Here is a 25,470-nt window from a genome sequence, read left to right on the forward strand (position 1 = left end):
GTGTTTCTACCTCAGGTCTCAGAAGAGATGGCCTCAGCAGTTGCTGTTGCTGCCAAAGATTAGTACAGAAGAAGCATAAGGATAATGAAAGGAAAGGATGGTCAGGAAAGACAAAACAGATAAGGAAGAGTTCACTCCATATCATTTTAGATGCAAAGCCAGAAAATGAAGGGCTCCTTAATGTTCACTGCTAGGTCTATGTTACACATTATGGAGGAGAAAGGTGAAAAGACGGATAAACTATTGATGGAAACAAGCAAAGAAGAAGAGGAAAGAATCTAACCAAGCAAGGGAGAGGTAAGAAATTCCCCCAAAACATGCTGCATAAATTGGATATTGACAGTTTGCAGATTTTTAAAAAAGTGACAAAGATTTTAATGCCAAATATTGTCAGACAGAGTCACTTTGTTTGGTCCCTGATTGAACAGAGAAGAAAAACTCATTCAAGTGCTTATCTGCGATTTGGCAAGTACATTTGTAATGTCAGTGTCAGAAGTTCTATCACCAGGATCTCATCTTAATCTCATTCACTGTTTTCCATCAAGTCAATTGTAGATAAGAATAATGGAATATAAGCTGCTTCAAGCGGCATTCGGCGACAAAATGTCTCAGCATAACAATAAGATGAAAACAAATAACAGGGATGCTTACCTGTCTGCCATAGCCTCGCCTGCTGTGTCGAAGAAAGGAGGAAATAAGACAAATAATGAATATGGATTGACAGCAACATTTCAAGTGCTTCTTGATAAATGAAATGTTAAAACTACGGGCTGGTGCATCTACATTCTGCTGACCAGTGAGGAAAACGCAGCTTTACTTACTGTGCATTTTCATGTGTTAAATTATAGAATTGCAGATATTGTTCGTTTTTAAAACGGGTGCCTAAGGCTGCAATGTTATCACGCTGGTGTAGGCTGTTTTTCCTCGCCCGTTATCTCATCCAAACAGGAAGAAATAAAAGCTACAATAAATGCAAATATCAAAGAAGCTGGGATGATTGGATAGTGAAAAAACTGTCACTGTTTATACAGCCATATCTAGACAATCTACTAGGAGATATGAAAAGGACATTGTGATTAATGGCAGAATTTCTGACTCAACAGAAGTTAATAAAATTGTCTTTGGTTATCACGTCACAAGATGCCAACAGACAGCTATTTTTTTCCTTCCCATTCTTTCTGCTAAATTGAAGTAAGTAAGTAAATCTAAGAAATTTCACTTTATCGAACACATAAAAAACAACTCAGAACTGCTCCCGAGGACAACAGTGCATCTGCAGAGCCTTCAGTACAAGTCAATGAGAGACGGCGAGTAATGGAGCAGCTCGGCTGAAACCTCCAGGTTCACAAGCGTACAACTGTAACCTGTCTGGGCCCATAAATAATGACGACTTTCACACACTCAGATATATGGCCAAGCAATGATGTGAGATTCCTCTGGAGAGCTGTAATCTGTTATTATGGGCAAGGAGCAGGGGACAGGGCAGAGCCATATGCCACACCTCCCAGGCAGAGAGGAGGATGGGAGTTGGATCTGATAGATGACCTGTTGTCTTGGCTGCTGGCTACTGCTGCTTCATACAACATCAAGAAAAATGGCCCACTGGACAGTAGCCATAGGAAGTTTGCACAAGAGAGGACTTTGTGGAAGATGGGTGATGAAGATATGTTGTAGAAAAAGAGGTGAAAGGGGTGAGTTGAGAATTACAGCAAGACCCAAATATTGAACAGTCTTGTGTGTCATATCTACAACAGCAAGGTGATACTGTGAATAACTAGTTTTACCTTTAGTCATTGCAGATGCCTTTATTACTCTGCTGGAACAAATAATGTTATCAGCAAGACAAAGGTTACAGTTAAAGATATAATAGTAAACATTTTTGGTCAAACATTTCTGAAAGTTAGATGAGAAGATCGATACGATTCTCATTTCTGTAAAACCAGCAGCCTGTTAATTTATCATAACACACCACAGAGACACAGGGAGGAGAATAAGCGAGGGTCTGTCAAAAACTGAAAAAAACAAAACAACTGTATGCCAAAGCACACTAATAAATGTGTCATATCTCATTGGTTAAATCCACACAAACACTTGAGTTTAAAATCAAAACCACATTGTGGTTGGACTTTTTTTTGACTGTAACACACATTATTGAGCTATTTTTTCATTAATTTAGTCAGCCTTTATTTATACACAAGTGAGATAATTCAGGGGACGTCCCTCATTTTAAATGACAGGAAAATTACAAAAGCAGCAAAGAAAAACATGAGATGAAACAGAGAAAAGGAGCTACATAGTTGGACTCTCTAAACCCCAAAACCTGCCAGCAGTTCTGAAAGTTGTCTTTAAAACTACACTCCAACACTAATAAACTAAAAGTACACTATTTGTCAAATCCATAAACTCATAAAAACAGAAAGAATTGCTGGATATTCAACTTTCTGATGGTCCTGGAACTTTTCATCTCTGATGGACCATTCTATCTGGAAACATAACCAACATGAAGTCTAAAAATAATTAATCAATTATTTCATTGAAAAGATACCAAAAAAATGTTTCCTCTAACCAGGTTCTGTAAAAAAAAAAACATTTAAAAAATTGATATCAATGCTCCTTGGGGCAACAATGCCAAAAATTTTGAGACTTTCTGACTGAACTACAGGCTGTATGTACAAAGTGCAGAAAGGAAATAAGCATGGAAAGAAAATAAATATGTAAGACATAAATGTAAGATGCAAAATATCTATAGTATGCAGAGTTGCTATTTTATCCAGTATTTGTAACTAGTGGCACTTGGAAAAATATTATACATATTGATTCCAATTTCTATAAATATATAATCTAAGAATATAAACTTTCATCTATGCCTGTGTCTTTATGATTTGTGGCACTATAACTTTGCTTTTACTGCACAAATGATATGTTTGAGTTCTCTCTTTTTCTAGCCATGATTGTATTGTTTCCAAAGAGGTACTGGATTTTACATTGCAGTGAAAAATGAGCCCACAGTAGGCAAAACTATGGAAAGAGCAGAAAATGCCTAGAAGCTGCTTGGGGTTGAGAGGATTGAATAAAACATCAAAATTTCCTACGTCAAGGTGACAATTTTCTAGATAAAGCAACTGAAATGTACATTAAACACAGTAAAATGAGAAAATCTAAAGCTTGCAAATAAGGCAAATATTCAATACATAAAGTATGGGATTAAAATGTAAAATAAAATGCATATTATGTAAAACGCTTATAAGTAGAGGTTGGAAGGTTTACAGACAAATTTGTAGTTTTAGAGGCTTTGGTAGGTGTTTTTCCTACCTTGGTACAGAGAAAGGTTTCCCACTGTTTGTTTGATGTATGCTGAGCTAACAAGCTGATAACTTCAGCTTCATATTTATTATAAAGAGCTTTGAGTGGTTTGATCTTCTAACCTAGTAAGAAAACTGCCCATTATCAAATAGTAAACAATCTTAACAATCTTAAAAAACAAACACAAAACATCATGTAATATGTGGAGTAGGCAGATGTTTTCATGCAACTAAGGATCTCTTAAATTGGTGTCTTGTCTGCATGGGTAATACACAAAAGAGCCTATTTCTTGTATTGAATATGTTATTTGGTTTGGATTTTTTTTAACCTATTAACCTGAGATCTAGTTTGTTGTGTCAGTGTCATCTTTCTACTCAAATGTTGAACGCCTGAATGCTCAGCTAAAATTGAACACAGTTATGTGCTATAGGAAAAAACTTTCTCGCATTTCTTTTTTTCAATGGTACTGCATTGGATTGCCAGTTGGGACACAATAGAGTTTGATAAAAACCAATTGTGAAAATGGAATATAAAAGGATACCATCCATTAAGGCTCGCTGCACTTCAGGTTGAAAGAGGCAGCATGTGAGCTGCTAAGGCTCCGTACAAAAGAGATTACCCCATGTAGTGAACATGGAATACAGAATTAGCAGGGCTTCGATCTGCCCATCAGGGGAACATGTGATGAATCAAACATTACATTGTCTGGAGGTGAGGCATGCTTAGACCGTTTGCCTTAGGGCACGGAGGGTGAAACAAACACATGAAGGGTATGTGGGGGGGAAGAGAGAGGAGAGAAAACCTGAGCGCAGAAAAAAGGAAGAGAGGGGCGACAGAGGCCGCATTGCAATGAAGGTAAAAGAATCTCCCGAGAACCACACGGAAAGATTAAGAAGGCAAGGACTGGAAAGTATTAGAACTAACTACAGGGAGACAGGAAGTAAGAGAGAGAAACACAGAGGCAGGCAGAAGGTCAGAGAGATGGAAAAGGAAAGGAGAGGCTAACAGTAGTTGACAGTCCCACAGGCAGCGGCCCTGGTTAACGATTGATTGGTTCTCTAATTAGCCTTTTCCAGTGTGCAGACGAACATCACAGCGACTACTTTATCATACTGAGAGGATTCTCTGCAGACATGTGAATAGACAGGTCCCAGGAGGTTGGCTCTCGTCATTCAACACGAGCCTGCCGGGAACCCGGCTGATGTATTTTTTATAGCTGATGCTTCAATCAACATCAGAGTAAAAGTGCGCACGTAGAAGTTTACATATTGGCATTCAGGCGATATCAGGTTTAAATAGAAAGGATTTCTTGTAGCCCACCTTGTTATAATATCCAATATTTTCTTGTATTTCATGGAATGTTTGTTTCAGTATGCAGTTCTAGATTGTGTATGAAGTCCACCGCTCCCTCGCTCGGGGAGTGCTTTATTTTTCGCTGAATCCCACATCTCCATTCATCCGTGAATGTAGTTAAAGAAAGCTATAAATAATTAAATATTTTATATGAGTTTACGTCACTGCAATAACTTTCTGAATATGGTTCCTCAACAAATGTGTGTTCATCATTCACGGAAGCTGTTTTCAGGGATTTGCATACCTTTGGGAAATCGGGAAAAACTGTTATGGTGATTTCCTCTTATTTGTTAAAAAAAAAAAACAAAAAACCAAACATTCAACATTATAATATTTTTCTTTTGCCCACTTTGGATTCAGCACGAAGGAACTGCATCCTTAATTTTAATGCTCTTATCTCTGTAAAGACAGTAAAAGAACAAATTTGAAATAAACAATATGCAGCCAGAAAATGGTTGAGGAAACACACCCCAGGGTTGTGGAATTTAAACATTTGTGTATTTAGTATAATTTAATTATAGTAGTTTTGGCTATAAAATGTTAATATTAAGATTCTGAAGTGAAAGAACATAACATGATGAACTAACCCTGAGGCAAAGTTAACACTATGATGCATCTCAGACCAGTTCTGACACTTAAAACACAGAAAAAACTGAACTAAATTCACACTGACAATGCAAGTCTCTTATTTGCTCTAATGCAAGCCAATACATATATATTGTACAGACAGTGTGGCAGACCTGAGTACACTTCTTCGCTGGTGATTCTAAAATTTGATTTTCACAGAAAGTATTAAGTTAAAAAAAAAAAAAAAAAAGCATTTTCTTTCTCTCATTGAAAAACTCTGACATGGCTAAAGCAAATACAAAATTCTACCAACCGTGCAAAGAAACAAATGTAGAAAGAATAGAAAAACAGGCAAGGAGACGTACAGTTGGAAATAATGAGAATATGGAGATGAGAAAAGTGTCAAAACACTGTAAACTGAGAGGAAGAGTGTTCACTGAGCTCAGCAGTGTTTGGGCTGCTGGAGTTCAATTGGCCTGTCTGCTGAACCTCGGCTACAATGTTCGGTTGACTCGCTCCATTTTCAGCACAGTTCACACTTGTTGAGTTGATATGGACTGCAGAGCTGGAGTTGGTTGTTTTTGGCGTGCTCTGCTCATCGCCGAGATCAGAGCTTTGCAGTTTGTTTTCACCCTGTGATTCCTCAGCCACTTGCGGCTTCTTGCTAAACTTGGGCACCTTGCAGTTTTTGTCTACTTGGCTGTACATGTTGGCAACGGACCTTTCTATGTCGGCGAGATTCTGGATGTTTTTCAGGATCCCTTTGAGCTCCTTTTTCCCAACGTCAGTTTGCGACGGGGTGAGAGGAGGGGGGTGTTTGCGTTCAGAGACGGGGCGGAGCGAGGATGCGGGCGGCAAAGAGGTTGGAACAAACTGGACGACTGGGCGCGACTGTTCGCTAGCAGGTGAGGGAGGAGGGGGAAGAGGTGGCGGAGGCGGGGGAGCAACCCTATTATTGACAGGAGGAGGAGAGGAGTGAGGCGTAAACTGAGATTTATGACAGTAGGAGGGCGGAGGTGGCGAAGGAGGAGGACTGGGGGGAGGAGACGTGGGTGGGGAAGGTGGATGCGGCTTCTGCGGAGGAGGCGGCGGTGGGTTTTCCGGTGGGTCCGGTATGATCTCCACAGTGATCTGACAAGGCTGCACTGTCATGTAGCTGGAAATGCTGGAGCTGAACTTCCTGAGAACAGGCGGAGTTGGTCTCTGGCTTGCCAGGGGCCATGGCTCATCTCCCTGAGTAATGATAATGCTGGGGGGCACATCTCTGCCCACAGACATGCTGCTGTAGGGGTAATCCATGATGGAAAAGAGGGTTTCTGAGTCCAGCTCCAGCACGTCATCACCGTCTCGATCCCTGACAAGGATGGAAGACAGGGAGCCTTGGGAGCCTCTACTTTGCTTGAGGGTTTGTTCCTGGAGGGCCTGTTGCTCAAACTGCCTCGCCTGTTCGCGGACTGACAACTTGGTCTCCGTGCTGCCACTCAGGAGCAGCATGTCTGAGCTCTCCTGTCTTTGTCTGGCCCTCATGGCCGCTTGGAGTATGTGATTCTCCCACTCGGCCGGGTCCATGAGAGCTTGTCTCCTTGACACCTCGTAGTCGCCATGAATGCGAGCGGGCATTGACCAGATGCACCCTGACCCTGCTGAGTGGGCAGGAGAATAGAAGAACCGCTTTTCAGGCGGACTCTCTATCCCTGCTAAGATGTCAGGACTGCCGAGGGGACTGTTATCATCATAGACAGGGTTGTGGGTGGTGAGTGGGTTGCGGTCAGAGAAGAAGGTCACGTTGCTCTCTGACTTGGGCAAGTTGACGTGCAATGATCCGTTGCTGCGGGCTGCAATGGCGCGACTGGCAAAGGTGCTAAGAATCCTCTGGTGGTCGGCCTCCTCAATGACAGACTTTTTAGCCCTGTCCCAGTGAAAGGTGGAGGTGAAGAAGAAAAAAAAGACTTGAAACAGGTGAAGATAGATGCTTTAAGGGTGAGCGAAGCAAAGAAAAAGGGTGAGGCAAAAGCAACAGTGCGATAATATGCTAAATGATTATGATCCCTAGTGTTGTGACTCCAATTTTTTGCAGGTAAAACCATATATGAGCCCATATTTTAAATGATCTAATATATGATCTCAACTGATAATCAAGACATGTGTATGTAATTGGAAGGATGTCAAAAGAAAACAGAACCTTTAAAAAGTTTTTCAAACTTAAGTTGAAAAATTACAATGTGATGCAATTAAATATTGATATATTATATTTACTATGCCCACAGACATGCTGGGCTTTGCTCCAAGGTATAATACAAATAGCCCACATCCACCCATGTTGGGTGCATTAGTACAATCAGTCACAACACCGAGAGATCTGAAGAGGTGTGAAAATAAGGGCAACCGAGCACAAAGGCAGGCGGTAGTCTAATGGGAAGGCAGTGAGGAGACAGCTACAGTGATATCTTCTGAAGTGCACTACCTCTAAACAAAGAGAGCTTCCCCTTTCCTGACTACATGGAAGTAAAGCATCAAATTTGGAAAAAAATAAAAATCTTTTCCCCTCGTTCCAAACTGCTCCCTCTTCACGGTCAATTAGCAAAACAATTTAAAAATATATTGCTTTGCAATTTAAAAATATATTGAGACACAACGCTTTTGATGATAAAAGAAAAAAAAATCTAGCATTTAATTTACCTACACACTAAAATCGCATCTATATGTAGCCTGCACAAATGTTCAGAAGAATCTATATGCAAGAAGGGAGCGAGGATGTTGCTCTTGTGGTATATATATACATAATACTGCTCATGTTCATACACCTCAAATGTCAGGATTACTTACTGCAGTCTGAATCCAGAGAGACAAGGGAATAGAAATGATGGAGAGGACAGAAACAAAGACAGATGGTAAGAAGACTACAGGAGAAATGTCAGGTGTTAATGAAAAATGAAGACATGGGTGAAGCGTAGGCACATGGGTAGAGCAAGTTTCTGCATTCTGAGCACAAGTACTGTACTGACAGTACATTGTTGGCATGAGCACAAAGCAGGCGCACACGAAAGAAGCCTTTCTGCAAAGTACGTTTTGTGTTTTTCTCATGGAGTTTTACAGTTTTTTAATATGATTGTTTATAGAACCAACTCCTCTTTTTTCATGGTGCTGGCTGGAAAATGAAACCCTGAGTACAGGATGCTCGGCTACAACGTCGTTCCCACGAGAGCTTTTCTCCTGCTACAGAACCAAAAGCTGCTGCTCGTTGTTGATTGTTGGTCAACATCTGCTGTAAACAAACTGCAATTGTGACGTGAGTAGCGGTATTGCTTTAACATGCTGCAAATCAAAATTACTAAACCCAGCGGGGCAGCAATTTCAATTCAATATCGTTTAATCCCCAAGTATTAACATTTTATTACACGTTCAGGGCAGAATTTAATATGAAAGGTGTAATTCAATTGTGCAGATGGCAAAAACACTTATAGGCAAGCTGAGGAAGCATTCAGTGAACTGCAGGTATTAATCAAATAAAGGTTTTAAATTAATTTATGGTGACTGTTAAGCACAGACCATATTCTGCATTTGTTTCTATTTTCAGCAAACCGTATTTTATGATCTTAAACACACTCTTACCTTAAGAGAGAGCCTTGCAAAAATGCATACACAGTCAAAGTAAAAACACATACATGAGCAAAAGTGGAATGACCAGCTGTGCTGCAGCCTACAGTGTGGTTAGCAGGCATCAAGAGAAGACAAAGAGCAGAGACATCCATTGTTGCAGCTACCAATATGTTTGAAGCAGCAGGAATATGTCTGAGGTCAACATCCAGAGCTGCCAGTGATCATTTTAGAATAGAGGACGATATGATTTTGAACCTAAAACTGTTTGTGTAACAAGCAGACTGCCAGAGACGGAGTTTGTATCTAAAACACGCAGAGTCAGAAACAGTACCTGCTGATCATGGGAACGGGTAGAATGTGTGGGATGGGACACAGATACTAAATGGACATGGTTGACTCACATGCTGCTGTCGCCCAGCTCTTCGTAGAGGTTAGCAGTGGGAGCACCCGCCGGAGCGGCTTTCCCTCCAGGTGGTAAAGCCATCTGAATCCGGGCAGTTTTGGCACACTCTGCCTGCCGCCTGTGCAAAGTTTTACCATTTACAGTCACCATTATATGCGGTTTCAGTCCACATGCAAACAGACACGAAGGGAAAAACTCATACAAACATATGAAGAAAAATCAACCCAAAATACCAGCTTGTTTCTTTTACATTTACTGTAGTTAAGAATAAACCAGACGCATCATTTATGCATGAAGTCTCCACCATGAATTAACCATGTGTTTTCACAAGTCATTTGTGCAAAAAAGGGGCACATGCTGCAACTTGTGGTAAAACAAAACTACTGTTATATTCAGGAATGTCTTAAGAGATGTTGGATGTAGGAAAAGAGCAACTTAGTATCGTGAGATGAGGTGCAGTTAACATCTATTTTTATCTTATGTCAGTGCAAAGCTGCTTTAAGCTTCACTCACTGAAAAGAGATTCCAAAACATCATTTAAACTACTATAAACTCACTTTCTGAATTATTTAAATTATTTCTATTTCTTACTGCTTGCCAACAATTACCGACAATGTGATTGTAAAACTATTCAGTCATCTTAGGTGCAAGGTGACGATGGTATGAAGATCAAAATTTGAAATAACTTGCTCCCGTTAGCTTGTTCAGAAGTCTCTTCACAACATACTTGTTTACTCTGAAAGCTGCACACAAGTTGCAAGTTTTGATTTTTTAGTGGATTTGGCAGTAAAAACAAACCTTTCACCTTGAAAGGAGCCATCTGTCTCACTGTCGTAACCAAAAATATTACTTAAGGAGGTTTGAAATTACAAGGGAGCAAGGAAGTTGTGGCAATATAGTCCTGTAACAAGTTTCTTAACTGCATGTTATTGGAGTTGGGGGTTGCATATTTTGAGCCAAGAAGACTAACATTCATACACATGCAGTTTATGCACTGGGACACCAGAAAACTGATGTGACACATCAAGTTTCAAGTGTAACTATAAGCCCTCTTGATTTTGGGTTGATCTTTCCTTTTGAATTTCATCAGATCTTCCACATTACGATAAAACAAACTGCACATTCATTCCGTAAACTACAAGATGAATCAGTGCTGCTACGTGCCATTATGCTGGAGACATTTCAAAAAGGGTGACATGAGCTGGCATGCATTTTGTTTGTCACACATTCACAACTTTCTGCTCATCTTTAAATAACCAATGAAAGATGAAGCCGCAGTTTTCATGCGCACATCAAGCAGTGAAAGAGCAATCACTCGCAAAACATGAAGAATTACTTACTCTTTGAACCTGATGATAAGTTTTGATGCAGAGGAAGGAGAGGGGAGGGAGAGAGAGCGAGAGAGATGGGGGACAAAAACAAAAGATGTATAATTACATAATTTGGCCTGACTGTATCCTCTATACAGTTATGATGCTAAGAGGTATTTAATGGTAGTTTTTTTTTTTTTCAAGAGAGACATGTTAAATTAAATATTGAGTTATTTTAAGTTATGCAATCCTTTCTTATATAACAGTATCCCAGTATACACTAGATATATGTATAACACACCATATTTTTCTATCTAATCATTAAACATGTATGCTCTCTTCGATTTCTATGAAGAAGCCCTCAAACCTCCAGCAGTGACTGCAGGGCTACATGCAAAAACAGCTACTGCTTCTTTCTAAAGTGAATCCTGTCAGCTCCGAATCACCATCACTTATTCACAACCAAATTCAACTATTCCGCATGGATGAGCAAATTGAGCTTTTAAACATTATACACATTACCAAATGTAGGCAACAGTGAATTATGCCGACAAGCAGAATTGGGAAAATTAGCTCCTAAATCATTCAACTTCACCAGAGTAATGTCACCACCAACAAAGCACCATCTGCTGTGACAGTTTGCGTGTTAGGTCTAATGTCACCATCAGCAGTTTTCTGCTGCGAATTTGGTGTGCACATTTGGATAAGGACAACCACTCAACCCATCTGCTGTGAATAAACATTTTCCCAAACACAACCCCTTTATGGCACACTTGCTGCATACCAATAATTACAGGGGAGAAGAACTTGTCTCCTGGGAAAGAATTCACTTACCTCACCTTTCTCTGAATGACGCTTTCAACAACAAGCGTCATATTTTTCTGTGCGCGTCAGTGAGAGAGCCAGAAAACCACAGAGAGCTCTGTTTATTGTGTGTGTGTCGGGCAGAGATGATTAAGTAATGTGAAGACGCACTGTGACGGTCACAATTGGCTGTAGATGTTTGTCACAAATGAGTGCTAATTAATCTGCTTTCACAGAGCATGAGCAGGGAGATTAGCCCAGCAGAGTGCGCAGTCAGCATGTCTGATGAGAGTGAGAAAGAGCTACAGAGGAAGAAAGAGACACACTAAAAAGGCAGCATCCAAGCAGGAAGGGCTCCGGCTTTATCTTAAATACTTAACAAATACACTTTTCAACAATGCTGTTTGTGGTTTTGCTGGCTCTGCTCTATCAGGCCACAGGACACAAACAATGGTTTACATTCCAGCAATAAATATCTGATTAGTCTGTGTAGAACAAACCCTTCTGCTAAAACCGTGAGTGTAACACAATATCTCCAAAGACAATGGTGTGCTTAATTAAAATGTATTTCCCTGTTAATTTCCTGACAGTCAGTTAAAGATGATTAATCGATCATAGAAGGCTGCGATTATTATGAAAGCTCAAGCACTGACTGTTTGTAGGTGACCATGACGATGAGGATGGCAGGAATGCAGCAGAGAATGATGATGATGGCCAGGGCCAGGAGAGCTCCTTCTGTGTAGCCAACAGCCTGGGCGGCCTTCTTCACGCTGGCCACGACGTCTGGAGATCGGATCTCGAGGATGCGGCCGCCTTCACCCAGGTGTGGCTGGAACTCTTTATTGATTTCCAGCACATTTCCATCCAGAAACCTGCGATTTACAACACAAAATGAGAACAGGACAACACAAAGTTTGAAATTCATCCTACTTTCCATATTGCACACTCTTTCTTTTCACTCTCGTGCCGTACTACAGCTGCCCTTATAAAGCACATACTGGAACATGCCGTATGCATACAATAGGGACGTACTGATTCATCACAACAGTGCACCTTTAGCTTTGACAGTTTTGCTCACAGATCAGTCGGAGTCTGCAGTGTGAAATCACCTGTCAAGCTTGTAACTTGAGTGACACTGTGACATATGCAATGTATCACACTGTTAACTGTAATGCTCTGTTAACAGGTCGTTTCTACTGTCCTCAAGTGACCAAAAATGTCTGTGAAGACAGATTTGAGTAGGTCTGCTAATTTAGATAATCACATTATAAAGATTTAAAAGCAACATGGGCATGAATCAAACTGGTCTGATGCTGATTATAGAAATATATTTTTAACTTTAACTGCTTAAAGGATAAAAAAGAATAAAACACCATTCTACAAAATAGTGCTGATTCACATTTCTTCTGTTTCAACTCACAACAGATTTTGCAGCAGTACTATAATAAAATGCACATGCATATAAGCAATCCACACCCTGTTGTTCCAAAGTTATCTTATAAAACTCAGTGTTTGCTTCAGAGCAGTTTTTAAATCTTCTACATCACAAAGGAATAAGCAGTCTGCCATATCCAATTACTCGTCGTTTTGGTTTTTCTATAGGTAAATAAACAAGTGGAGATGAAGGGTATTAACCGGACTTTCTAGCAATTTCCCTTCCAGAGAGCTCAGATGGTAGCAAGTGCTGCATTCAAGGTGAAATAAGAACCATTTATAAAGAAAAAAATCCACTTATGATGTTGTCTCTCGTTTTTCCTGTGTGATCTGACAGCAAAGTTGCGGCCATACAACATACAATTACCACACGACATTGTCAGGCATGCTCTGCATGCATAAGTGGCCTCTCTCGTCTAACCTAAATGATTTTCTTGTCACTATCTATGGAAGCAGAATCTCATTAAAGCAGCGATGTAGCAAACCTCTTTTGAAATTAGCGTGGCTCTTTCAAAAGCTGCCACTGCCATGATGATTGCTGGTTATTATTTTTAAAAAGCTGTTTTTTTTGACACAATTGCCACCCTCTTCGTGGCTCCAGCCTCAGTGCCCTGCTTCAAGAGGATGTAGTGCTGCTCTGATGGTCAAGGACACAGAGGTAATGTTTATAGATTAATTCAGAACATACACAAAGCACCTCTAAATGTCATTTGAGTGGAGGATTTCTAAATGAACTGAAATTGTCACAGCCTCCTTGCAAAGATGAGGGTGCCGCGGGTGGGGTGGGGGAGGTCGGGTGTTTCTTCAGAGCAACGTACACAAGAAAATTGGCAGTAAAAAATGGATCAAGAGAAATACAGACAGAAGGTGGTGCGAGGTTGCTAAATGTAAGCAGGAGCGAAAATTAGCAGAGAGTGAAGGGAATGTGTTTCCTATTGATCGGCAAATCTCATGCTCTGGAGGAGCCGGCCTTTTAAAATTAGTGTCTGATTGGTTTGACAGAAATGATAAGAAACGTGAGAATGGTGACTGCAAGGCTGTCCTGAGGTGGCAGCTAAGGCCAAGGTCATTTTTTCCTTCTGATACAATGACCAAGTGTCTTAAATGTACTTCCTTCTGTGGTGTTTTCAGTCTCTTTTTGTGGTGCCAGACAGACCTCCCTCTCTCTAGCTCTATGTACTGAAATAAAAGAAATGAAACGTATTGCTGGCATATCTCCCGGCACTCAGAACAGCCTTTGAGGCACTGGCATGATGGGTTGATGGACTGATTGAAACACTCCCCGCCCAACTCTCACTTTGTCCCTCCATGACCTCATCCCCTCCAATTCTGCCTTATATCTTCCTTTTTCCTACGACATATGACAGATACGGTGCACCTGTGGGGTAATCAAAGTCTTCTAAAGAAAGTAGGCAGTGGAGTGAAGATACTGTCGAAGAGGAAGACAGGGGGAGTCTGAGGAGGAGATATTTTGCTGACTCACTGTTTGAACAGAGGGTAAAGAGAGACTGCGGGGAAAAACATGCAGCACAGCAGGGACATGAGAACATCACTTTAAACCGAATGGCGGACTGGACTTGTCGCAATACAAATTCACCCACTTACTTGAAGAGCTCCTTGGGTGAAATGGCCCTGTTCGTCAGCGGGTCAATGGCGTACACCATCAGGTCTGACTTAGAATAGTCCTCTAGCTCAAAGCCATCACCATGACGACGTGGCCCAATGGACTCTACAATCACCTTGGCTCCTGGAATCTGATCCTGGACATGGCGCTCCAGAATGCTGAAATGGACATGAAGTTACAGCTTTTAAAAAGAAAACAGTAAAGACCTATCCTAGGAGTTCAGTTAAAAAAAAAAAAAAAAAACAACAACACGGCGTCACTTTTTGGCTGTTGAACCTAGAGGCTTGTTCAGCTCTGACAAATACACTTATAAAGTACGCACTGTTACATGTAGAATGCATACAATAGGGACGTACTAATTCAGTCTGTGATGTGAAATCACCTGCCAAGCTAATAACTTGACTGACACACTGTGATATATGCAACGTATACATATGCATACTGGCTTGGATACTGCAAGATGAATCCAGATGTACAAGACCATCCTGGTATTTTTGGCAAACTGTATTTGACTATGTATAAAGACATCCTAACTCTTACCATACTATATAGTATGGCAGTATTACTATTGGAATGCACACCAAGACAGTATCAGCTTGAGGTAATATGTTAATGCTGTGTTAACCGCTCGTTTCTACTATCCTCAAATGGCCAAAATGTCTGTTAATGCACATTTGAGTAGTTCTGCTAATTCAGATAATCACATTATAAAGATGTAAACTCAACATGGGTATGACTCATACTGGCCCGATGCTGCTCAAAAATAAATTATATACTAACTATTAAATACTAACAAGCTGTTAATATTTTGATTTACATAAGCCAGGGTCATGCTAGTTCAAACTGTTTCTGGCACCTCTATGCTCAAAGCAATATGACAGCCACCAATCTGAAGTACTCCACTCTGGCAGTGATTGCCCCAATAGGCGGCAGTTTGCCTCTCCACACTGGGCTCTTGGCAAAGTAAGGCTCTGATAATCCTTTTCAGGCAGGGAGAAATCCACACCTCAAATTACAGCCAATAAAGGAAAGCCTTGCTGTCTGCCTTTGCCAAGGTGGATAAACAGTTTGAGCACTGAGGTAAAGTGGTCCTGGATCACCACCAGCACTGTGCAGAATCACAGACCTCTCAAATGTCATCATTGCAAAGAGCTTAACATGACTAATGTGTGTGTTTTTCAGCCTAAAAAGCAGCGTCACTTGTGTGGGGAGAGACACAGTAAGCTCTTGAAAAACAACTATTAACACCCATTTGCCTTTGAAATTGCCTAATTAGGCTAAACACTTTGCCCCAAGAGCTGCAAAAAGATGTTTCATGAATCTCTATCATTAATTAATTTGGACTAGGAAACCAGACTTCAGAGGACAGACTCAACTGTGTCATCTGTGATTTTAATTGATTGATCAATGGTTCCTGAACCACAAAAGGCAACATCACAAAGTTCAATCTCAATGCGTCTTTATCAGTCAGTTTTCTTGGTAATATTTCTTCTTTGGCACAAGTGGATCATACACGTCGCTCAGGTTCTACTAAAAAGGTTTGGATGCAAATTAGGGCGCCACCTTGAAGCAGGTTCACCTTGTGTTAAAGTGGACAAAGCACTATACAAAGAAAAAGCTATTATATTGCCAGTTCTACCCCACAAATCAATTATCAAGAAGAATACAGAGAGCAAAGAAGTGCAGTGAAAAATAATAGGTCGCATGGGTGAGAGTGGGAGTCGAGATGTGGTGTCGGGTATCTGATGAGAGAAATATTTACTATTTCATCTTCTTTTTTTTTTTATCACAGTAGTTCAGTAAACATAGGATTTGCACAAAAGAATATTCCTAGCACTACACACACACTGAGGCTGGATGATTCTCCTTTAGCAGAGTCATTTGGTTATACTTTCCTGTCTCATGAAATGTGTCTTACCTAATGAGCTCCTCCTTCTTCTCTTCCACTAAAGTAGGTGGGACAGTGGACACGACAACCTGCATGTCCAATGCGTTGACCACTGAAACCTGACAGAGTGGAACAGAGAGAATGACAGAAAAAAAGTCATAAAAAAACAGATAAATTGTGAACAAGAGGGCTATGCTACTATCGGCAAACACTTCTTTCGGTGGACCATAATTGCCCGCTTGTATCAGCGCAATGCGAAAAACTTAACAGGATCTAATTCTGATGCCACAGTTAAGTGCACAGGCAACAGCCCCAGCGCTCTGAAGCCAGATCTCCCATGTGGCTCCTGTGAAATTAGGTTTCCCCTTGAAAATTAACGAGCACCATGGTCAAGCACTCGCTGCTCTCTCATATCCAGGCAATGTCCCAGACCCTCCTTCTGTCTCGTTAGAGGCTTGTTAGTCAGACATATTTCACTGAGACGAAAAATAAGCCTGCCCACAGTCAGGAAAGATAAGCCCAAACACAGCGAGTGTGTGGGGAAAAAAAAACAGAGCGAGAGAGAGAGAGAGACGGACACATATTTAGATGAACATACAGGCAGGCAGACGCACATAATGTTTACAGAGTTAATACTCACAGCTGAAAGAAAGACTTTAATTGGATCATCAGCTAGTGGCAGAGGCCACATGTTGAGTGTGTTGTATCTACCTTGAATAATTCAATAGACTGAAACCAAAACATTTAGTACTGAGTAAACAAAACAAAGCAAAACAAAAACGTGAAAGATCATTATATTACTGAACAAGTTAGTATGAAGAAAAACAAAAAGGACATTTCATGAAAATAAAACAAATCTACTCTTAGATATGTCTTAAAGGACAAACTCTGACGATATACACTACCAGTCAAAAGTTTGGACACACTTTCTCATTTCATGGTTTTTCTTTATTTTCATGACTATTTACGTTGTAGATTTTCACTGAAGGCATCAAAACTATGAATGAACACACATGGAATTATGTCGTAATTAGCAAGTTCTTGAGACTGAAGTGACCCATGATGGCCCTTTTAATACTATTGATTTGTGTGACATTAATTGCCCAAAAACACATTTATCTGAATTCATGTCACTTAGAAACTTTTACACAGCTCCGTGAATTTGAAGTGTGTTCAAATATCTGTGGTTTTAACACCTCTTTCAAAATCTTGCACAAGTATGTTGTTGTCTTAAGAAACATTTCTTCTACTGAACAACAACTTTGACTTTCTTATTTTATTTCCCTTTAACTACGATCACCTGGCAAGCTAATGAACTCTGCCTGAGATTGACACCAGTTTTCTAAATTACATGTATAAGATATAATTTTTAAAAAAGTCAAAAGAATCCCAAGAAAATTGAATATCATTATACTGAAATTCTACTTATTCAAACAGACTCCCACTGACTCCACTGTCTGACGCACAAAGATACAGAGTTAGATAATGTGAGTCACATTTATTCAATGTCCTAAGCCATCTTAAATTATGATTTCTGGCTTTGCACCAAACTATTTGCCTGATGAAGGTCTAGTACCAAAACGTTGTGCTAATAAATTGGTCTTTGCCAGTTAGACTGTGTGCAGGAGTCTGTTTGAACCTTCTGGATGTGCGAGTCGTTCTCCGAAACACTTGCCTCATGATATAGATGTACGGAGAGTTCCTTTGGTTTAAATCACGATTGATAATGGGAATGAAATGTCACTTACATAGTAATTTAGACTGCAGTGAAAACAAAGAAGATATTCCAAGCACTTCTGATGTGATTTTGTATTGTATATCCTAAAGTAACATAGTTTAAGAGAGAAAAAATAAAGGTGAAAATCAGTGCAGCAGGGAGTAGATTTCCTGGCTTCCAATCCCTGCCTAGTATGGATCTAGCTACAAAACACTAGCCATTATAATTCACTTTTCCCCAGTGTTTAAAGGAGCAGCCTTTAAACACTGTATTTCATAATGCAGACTTTTAATAATGTGACAGTTTCAATCTCTGAAGTCTGTCACATAACACACTGTACAAAGGGCTTTTGAACAAATTAAACAAATGGGTTGTAATGTGTTAATTAGCAAGCTTTAGATGTAGTGCTAGGTGGATTATATTACCTTTAGACAGACCAGGCTAGATTTCTTTCACTGTTTCCAGTCGTTGTGCTGAGCTGAGTGTATGCTAGTTGTATTCATATTTATCAAACAGACAGGAGAAAGGTATCATTATTTTTTTTTTTTTTTTAACCTAAATCAATGAGAAAGTCAACACACGTGTTTCCCAAAATGTGAACCTTTTGCTTTAAAAGCCAAATCCAACATTACCAAACTGATGTCACTTGAGTAATTTTCTCAGACTTGACCAAGCTCCTCCGGAGTCACAGAAGACATTAGACAATAGATTTCACAGGCTGTGGCTGCACTCTCAGTGACAACTAAATTAACTCTACAATTGGTTGAATGCCCCTTTAATGAGGCTCTCCTGAGTTGCTGAATTGTAGACAGGTGACACTGGAAACCTGTTATATTCTAAAGCAGGGGTAGTCAACTAAAATTCAAAGAGGTCCAGTCAGAGAAACTGTATTAAAGCAAAGGTCCGGAACATCATAATGTCTAACTTGAATTAGTGTGATATATGTTGATGTAACCTAGTAGTTTTATTAGCGTCTGCATGTAATCAATAACTGACTGTCATATCAAATAAATTCAGCATGGTTCAAAAACATTTTGACAACATTTATTAATAAATAACTTTTGATATAACTGTACATTGTAGCGTAGTAAGGAGCAGAACATTCCAGAGCACCACACAAAGATCCAAAGACCCTCTCCCAAAGCTGTAAATTTGGTAAGACACCATTTCAGAAGACAGCTAACCCAAAATTCACCTCCAAATGGAACATCTGCTGTTCGGATGTTTACTACTAAAGGACCACTAACGGCACTCTTGGAGACAACAGAACATCCTCCTACCTCCACTAGAATCTGATGAGGGTCATAAAGTGTCAACTGTGATGAAAACCACACCTCTGCAGGACTGGCATTCTGACCTTCTGATCTCCCAACCTAACACACAGAACTTTCTACACAGGAACGAATAGAACAATTTAAATCAGAACATTAAGGAACTGCATCATCATCGGAATGACGAGCTGGACTCAGTTTCTGATACCAGGTTGATCAGGACTGTTTTCTGAACGCAGAGTCGTGATGTTTAGCACGTGCAATGCAGAGACTTCATTGGCTGAGTAGTGTCACGTGGGATGGCTGAACTCGTTCATAATTGGTCTGTGTGTTTCCTGAGCTGATAACCAATGCTGTAAACACTGTCAAATTTAAAATCCTGTTACAATTTACTGATTACAGGTCCAGGTCCGTATGAGACGTCGTCTGGGTCCAGATCTGGACCACAGTGAGCCAGTTAGTGACCCCTGTTCTAAACATCAATCTCTGCAGGGACACTAAACTGTGGAAGCCAAATAACATGCAGACAATATGCCTCTGCTCTGCTTGTTCAAGATTCAGGCGTTTTTATGTCACATGCTCATTCAGCGTGTGCATTTAAATGCAAAGCGACTGTTCATCAAGGCTGTGCAATAAGAATATGACATTATTAGAACTTTCTTCATAAAAACTAAACAAAATACCCCAGAAAAATAGAATAAAGGTTATGTGTGACATTGGGAGTATATGTGCCTGTTGTACAATATTAAAACCATGTCATGCAGATGCTCGATCGGATTGATATCTAAAGGTGTTTGGAAACCGGATCAGCATCTAGCTCTTGGTCGTGTTCCTCGATCCTTTTCGAGCTGTTTGTATGGTGTGGCTGGAAGTTTTCTGGATTTTTTTTCCCAGCAGATCATTGCATTCTAACAAAACGATCAATGTCATTCACTTCAAGTGTCAGTGTTGATGCGGATCAGTGTATGTATTGATTGATCTCTACATCCACACTATAAAAAGCATCACACCGGATACTTACCACCACCTCGGCGCTGCTGCTGAGACCTTTGCCGTAGTCGTCCGTGGCAATGACTTCAAACGTGAAGTAGGACCTGCGCATGTTCCGAAACATGATGGCCGACTTGATGACACCGGTGTAGGCCTCGATGACGAAGCTGTCCTGGCCCTCTGCTGTGGGCGGGATGATCAGGCGGTATGCCATAGCGCTGTAATTTCCAGTGTCCCTATCAGTCGCCTGTAAATCACATGTAGCACACAACACCAAGGAAAACGTCAGTGCTCAAAATGATGAGAAAAAGAAAAAAATACTTCAGATAATGTCTTACGAGAAAAAGTAAACTTCGTGCTTAGATATTTTAATACATCCTGAGGCAGCATCGACAACCACTGCCTGAGTTCTTGACCGCGATGTGGGCTGTATGGTTCTAAGCACTTTTCACTTCTTTCTACTTCCAAATCAGAGAAGAAGATATTTTACATTTGACATTTGCTGTCATATCAGTGAAGTGGTCCAGCAGAGCAATAGTCTACCTAATGTGATTCATGGCTAATTGACCCAAAAACTCCCCCATGGTGCATCAGTCTAGATGTTCTTTATCATGAAATTATTCCACAAACCACAAATCACAACAACAATTATCTCCTGACAGACCATAAGAGCTGTCTGGTTATATAACTAGAGGTTTTTCTCTCTTTGGTGCAGCATTTTCTTTTGTGCATCCATGATTAGTCTCCATAGTGTTAAGTTATGAATCCTGAAGAGCAACCACTTCAGTGGAAGAAGTGAGAACCGCTGAAAGCTTGGAACATTTTTCTTAATAATTCCTGACGACTAAAAACAAGAGTGGGGCTTTTAAGAGATGTTCTCCTACTGGGGGACTGGGGGGGATATTTGCTTAAAATTTTATTCCATGCAGATGTTCTGCAAAAGTAGCTGACAAGATGGAAAAGAGCTGCTGTTGGAGACCCATAAGTTATCTCAATCTCAAGTGGTTTGTTTCATGCTGAAGCAGCTTTACCCACTGTTACCTGCTGTTAAACACTAAAGACATGGCGAGATTTCCATGAACTACCATAAAACATCTCATTAATAACTTCTGAATTGTTTTGTTTCTTTCAATTTATTATAACTCAGTTTTGGAGCAATTTTCAACATTGATACATCATCACCTTTTAAGCTGACATGGACAAATTATTAGCAAACCAGGTGCCTTTTTGCACATCAATATTGATTTGATGCAGTGCATTTAACTTTCTGGCAAAGGTAAGCCCAATTTTCATTTTTTTTTTGCCTCTGTTTTGGATCTCTACACACCAGTGAGGGCTCTTTAGCTGCTAAGTACTGCATTACTTCCACTAGATTGCTGGTAACTGTGTCTCTCTGCTGCTTGGTGCAATGCAATAGGGTCTTTTTTACTGAAAACAGCTGCCTGCTGTGGTCAAAAAGGATACTATGAGAGTGGCGAAAGTGAGCCAAAACAGTGAAGCTGTGGCTGGACAGCTAAACAATGAGCAAGAAATCACTATAAAACTCCAATAACAGAGGTCAGTTGCAGAGCTCTCTTTGGGTTTATCACACAAGAACGGCATTTGACATTTCATGTCTTGTTATACTAAAAGCATTTACTATAAGTATTGAAAGCTATGACATTTTAGTGAAGACATTTTTATTATTATTATTTTTTTTTTTAGATTTGGGGCAAGTGTTCTTCATATTTTTTCAATCAAAACAAGAAAATAACATGCAAAACTATTAAATTGTCAAAAACAACATATATATTTATGGAAGTTTTGGAGATCATAGCCTGTATGAATCATGTCAAACCACTTTTTCTTGTAGACGACAAAAACCACAATATTTGCTCATCGACCTCTAAGGCATAAGTTCTGACCTGCCACTGAGCTCACAAGCAGACATCAATTTTCAGTGTCTGTCTGTGGCGACCGACACTGATAAATAGGAGCAATCTCTTTTTTTTTCCTCCAGGTATCGGCAAAGGAGGGGCTGTATGTTGGTGGTGGTGGTGGGAGGGCAATGTACCAATGAATGAACTGCATAAATCAACAGACTGAGAGATCCTCACTGGATAAAATCTGACCAAATATATGTACCGGCATCATTTATGCAGAGTAAACTGTTAATAGTTTTATGGACCCTGAGGGGGGGGGGGACAAAAACTGTCACTGAGTGAGGTTTGTTTACAAGTTTCAATAAGACAAGGAGGGGGATATGCATGCATCCCAGTGGTTCAGTTTATATTAAAAATGTTTTCAGAACACCAAAGAATAAACTCGTGAAAGAGCTTTGAGTGCTTAAGGCATCTCCCCAAAAAGCTATCCTCTGTGTTTAACACAAAAGAAGCTCAGGCAGCCAAGGAGAGATAATAAAAGTGACACGAACCATGAATCCTTTAAATTACTAATTAAAACGCAGGTAAGTAAGTTCCACACAAAAGCAGCATGTAATCAGATCTTTCTTCTAAACAACACACTTAAACACTGTTAATGGAATATTTTCCCTGTTAACTTTTCCACACCAGTGAAATTAGACTTTAGCAGCTAATAAAGCAAACCCTTCCTGGAAAGTTGATTTGCTTACAGAAGAACATCTGCCGCTTACTGCTTGCCACTATTTGTGAATACTATGTGACTATTGTATTTCTGGCTAAGAGTCAGCAGCAGGTCAGAATATACCAAATGTTTTGTATTTTTCATCTTTTTAATATCTCACCATCTTGATTTAGGGAAAGAGGCACTCAGCTTTGTGCTCAGTCAGGTACAACACTTCACACTAGACACACTCTAAAGAATCCTTGACTACAAAAATACAGAAAGCACTTAAGTCATGATTCTCCTGGTTTTTCAAGTTAAACGAGAAACAGAGAAATGGATTCTGAATTGGTCGCGTGGTTTAAGACACTTCACTGTATTGATGATTCAGTGTCACACCTAAGCTTTCGCTAAATGTATTTTCCATATTTAACGGACCTGGGAAACTAAAACTGTCAACCAGACATTATTGGCAACTCCTCTGCATCATTTATGATTTCCGAAAGGATGAACTACTTATTTGAAAAATACAATAATTTGCAACCCTGTCTCAGATATCAGTTTTTATATAAATATTTTGTTGCTTCCCTTCCTGGAGACTGGGTCTAACCACACTCCCAGCCACAACTTGCTGATCTCTTTACCCTAAAATTTAATTATGTATGTTATGAGAACTTTCTTTTCTAACTAAAATCATTTTCTGGCACTTGTTAGGGGACAAATAGAGTTTGTTTTTGTGTGGGAAGAAGCTGACCGATCGAGTTTTTATTGATTGAAATGTTGCAAGGCAGTTATCAATATAACACGGTGGGAGCACAGCAGTGTGCGGACTTTGCCATTTTCTAGCTATGAAGATTTCTGTTTTTTGGTCCAGCACCTGCAAACAAAGCTGCGTTGGATGTGTGCACCTTATCTGGCTTTCTTTCTGTCGCCTAAAGGAACATGAATAATACAAATCACAAAAACACATATTTCACAAATCGGATTACGGACTGCTACTGGAAAAACTACTGACATTTCTTCAGAAACACGATGTTTAATGGCATAGGCCAGATGTATACATATGTTATATGTTAGAAAAGAGAGCCTTTTTACTGTTGACAAAAACACTAATGTAACAACATGAATATCAGCATATATTTTATTAAAACATAAACTGAAGTCTAATGGCACACTGACAGCCACTCGTCACAAAATGGACATACAGTGTATAGCACAGGATGACAAAGTGAAACCTCCTTGGCAGATCAGGCTGATAATCAGACAGGATGTCTAGCCATGCCTCTGTGAACATATTGGGATTACACTGCTCAGCTCACTCTGAGCCCACCTGCTCTTGGACAAACCAGACAGTGGGGAGAGCGAGACTGACGAACAGATGCAGCGATAGGGGAGATCAGACTGTGCTGCACAGAGCAGATCGAATGAATTCTCCCCCCTGCCATGGCTGCAGGGTGAGGTGTTGAAGAGGTGGAAGCAGAATCAGGCGTTCCAGCCTGTTTCCGTGGATGTCGATAGAAAAACCAACAAAAACAAAGGGCAGAGCTGATGTTTTCTTACCACTATCTTGAGCACAGAGCTGAAGATCTTGGTGTCTTCTGTCACGCCGCCTATGTAGAGCTTCCTGGAGAAGACGGGATGGTGGTCATTCTCATCCTGCACCTCAATGAACACCTTGGCTGTGTTAGCTGCAAAAAGCAAATGGCGCCAGAATACATTCAGGTTACTCACTTCAGCCCCCCAGTACAGATCTAGTATGTACTGTATGTAGCACAGCATAAGGTCTAAAGCCACTTTCTTAGTTCATGTGAAACAAAGGCATTGCATTTAACTGCATTCTGTGTACTTTAATGTACGTTTTCTTGTATCTGACAAACCAGGTTTGCTGCACTCTCACAAATTTAGAAATGGGACATTTGAACTTAAAAAGTTATGTCATCAACACTCACAAACTGTTAAATGAATACATCTCGATCACTTATCCGAAATGGTGACGATCAAATGTTGTGTAATTTCGCTTCAAAATTGCTGCGTCAGAATAATTTTTTCATGGTCATCAGCTGCTTTACAACTTCAAACGATAGCCTGAAATCAATTCCAAAGAAAGTTATTTATCACTGAAAACATCAGAGTAGGTCAACAAAACTTTCTCAAATAAGATGCCATTGGCTAACCATCATCATTTTTAACTAAAGTGATACTTGTGTGTTCTAGTCCCTCATATGAGGAAGGCTGCTTTGATCAATTTTTAAATTTGTTTTTATTTATTTGGAAATTACGCAATCAGATTCACCTAGCCTTCGAAATCTGATGGAAAATAGTTCACGTCGACATTCTTTAAACACTATTTTCTTGGTCTCATTTTGACTAAAAGCAAACTGAGTTCTGGAAAACCGCTCTCCATTTAGAAGTCATTTTCCGCTGTACTGCAATAACTTTTTGAAGTGGATTTGTAATTGCATGCTGAAAAGAGAAACGCGTTCTTACTCTTAACTCAAGCCTTTCTAATGAAACGCCGTGCAAAGCTATTTTGGTGAAGCTGACAACTTTGAGTCAATAATGAGTAGGCTAATTTTGTTTTGATTACAGCAAAAGCTCTTGCATGGAGAAAAACTGAGTCTGAAGTATGCTGATGACTCCTCCC

General features: G+C 40.0%; 1 protein-coding gene across 5 annotated transcripts in view; it reads right to left on the bottom strand.

Annotated features, from left to right (window-relative positions):
* Positions 1-683: 683 nt before the first annotated feature.
* LOC111575536 (protocadherin-15-like) overlaps positions 684-25,470 on the bottom strand; it is a 207,642-nt gene continuing 182,855 nt past the window's right edge. For 4 of the 5 annotated variants that reach the window (XM_055018618.1, XM_055018616.1, XM_055018619.1 and 1 more), the window contains 5 exons: positions 24,387-24,514; positions 20,296-20,511; positions 16,317-16,405; positions 14,380-14,556; positions 10,580-12,212 (listed from right to left, as the gene is read on the bottom strand). In XM_055018618.1, the coding sequence (XP_054874593.1) occupies positions 11,972-12,212; positions 14,380-14,556; positions 16,317-16,405; positions 20,296-20,511; positions 24,387-24,514 (851 nt within the window). In that variant the 3' untranslated portion in view covers positions 10,580-11,971. The other variant, XM_035953017.2, reaches the window with a different exon arrangement.

The sequence above is a fragment of the Amphiprion ocellaris genome, chromosome 16 (genome assembly GCF_022539595.1).
Source record: "Amphiprion ocellaris isolate individual 3 ecotype Okinawa chromosome 16, ASM2253959v1, whole genome shotgun sequence".
Classification (NCBI taxonomy): Eukaryota; Metazoa; Chordata; class Actinopteri; family Pomacentridae; genus Amphiprion; species Amphiprion ocellaris.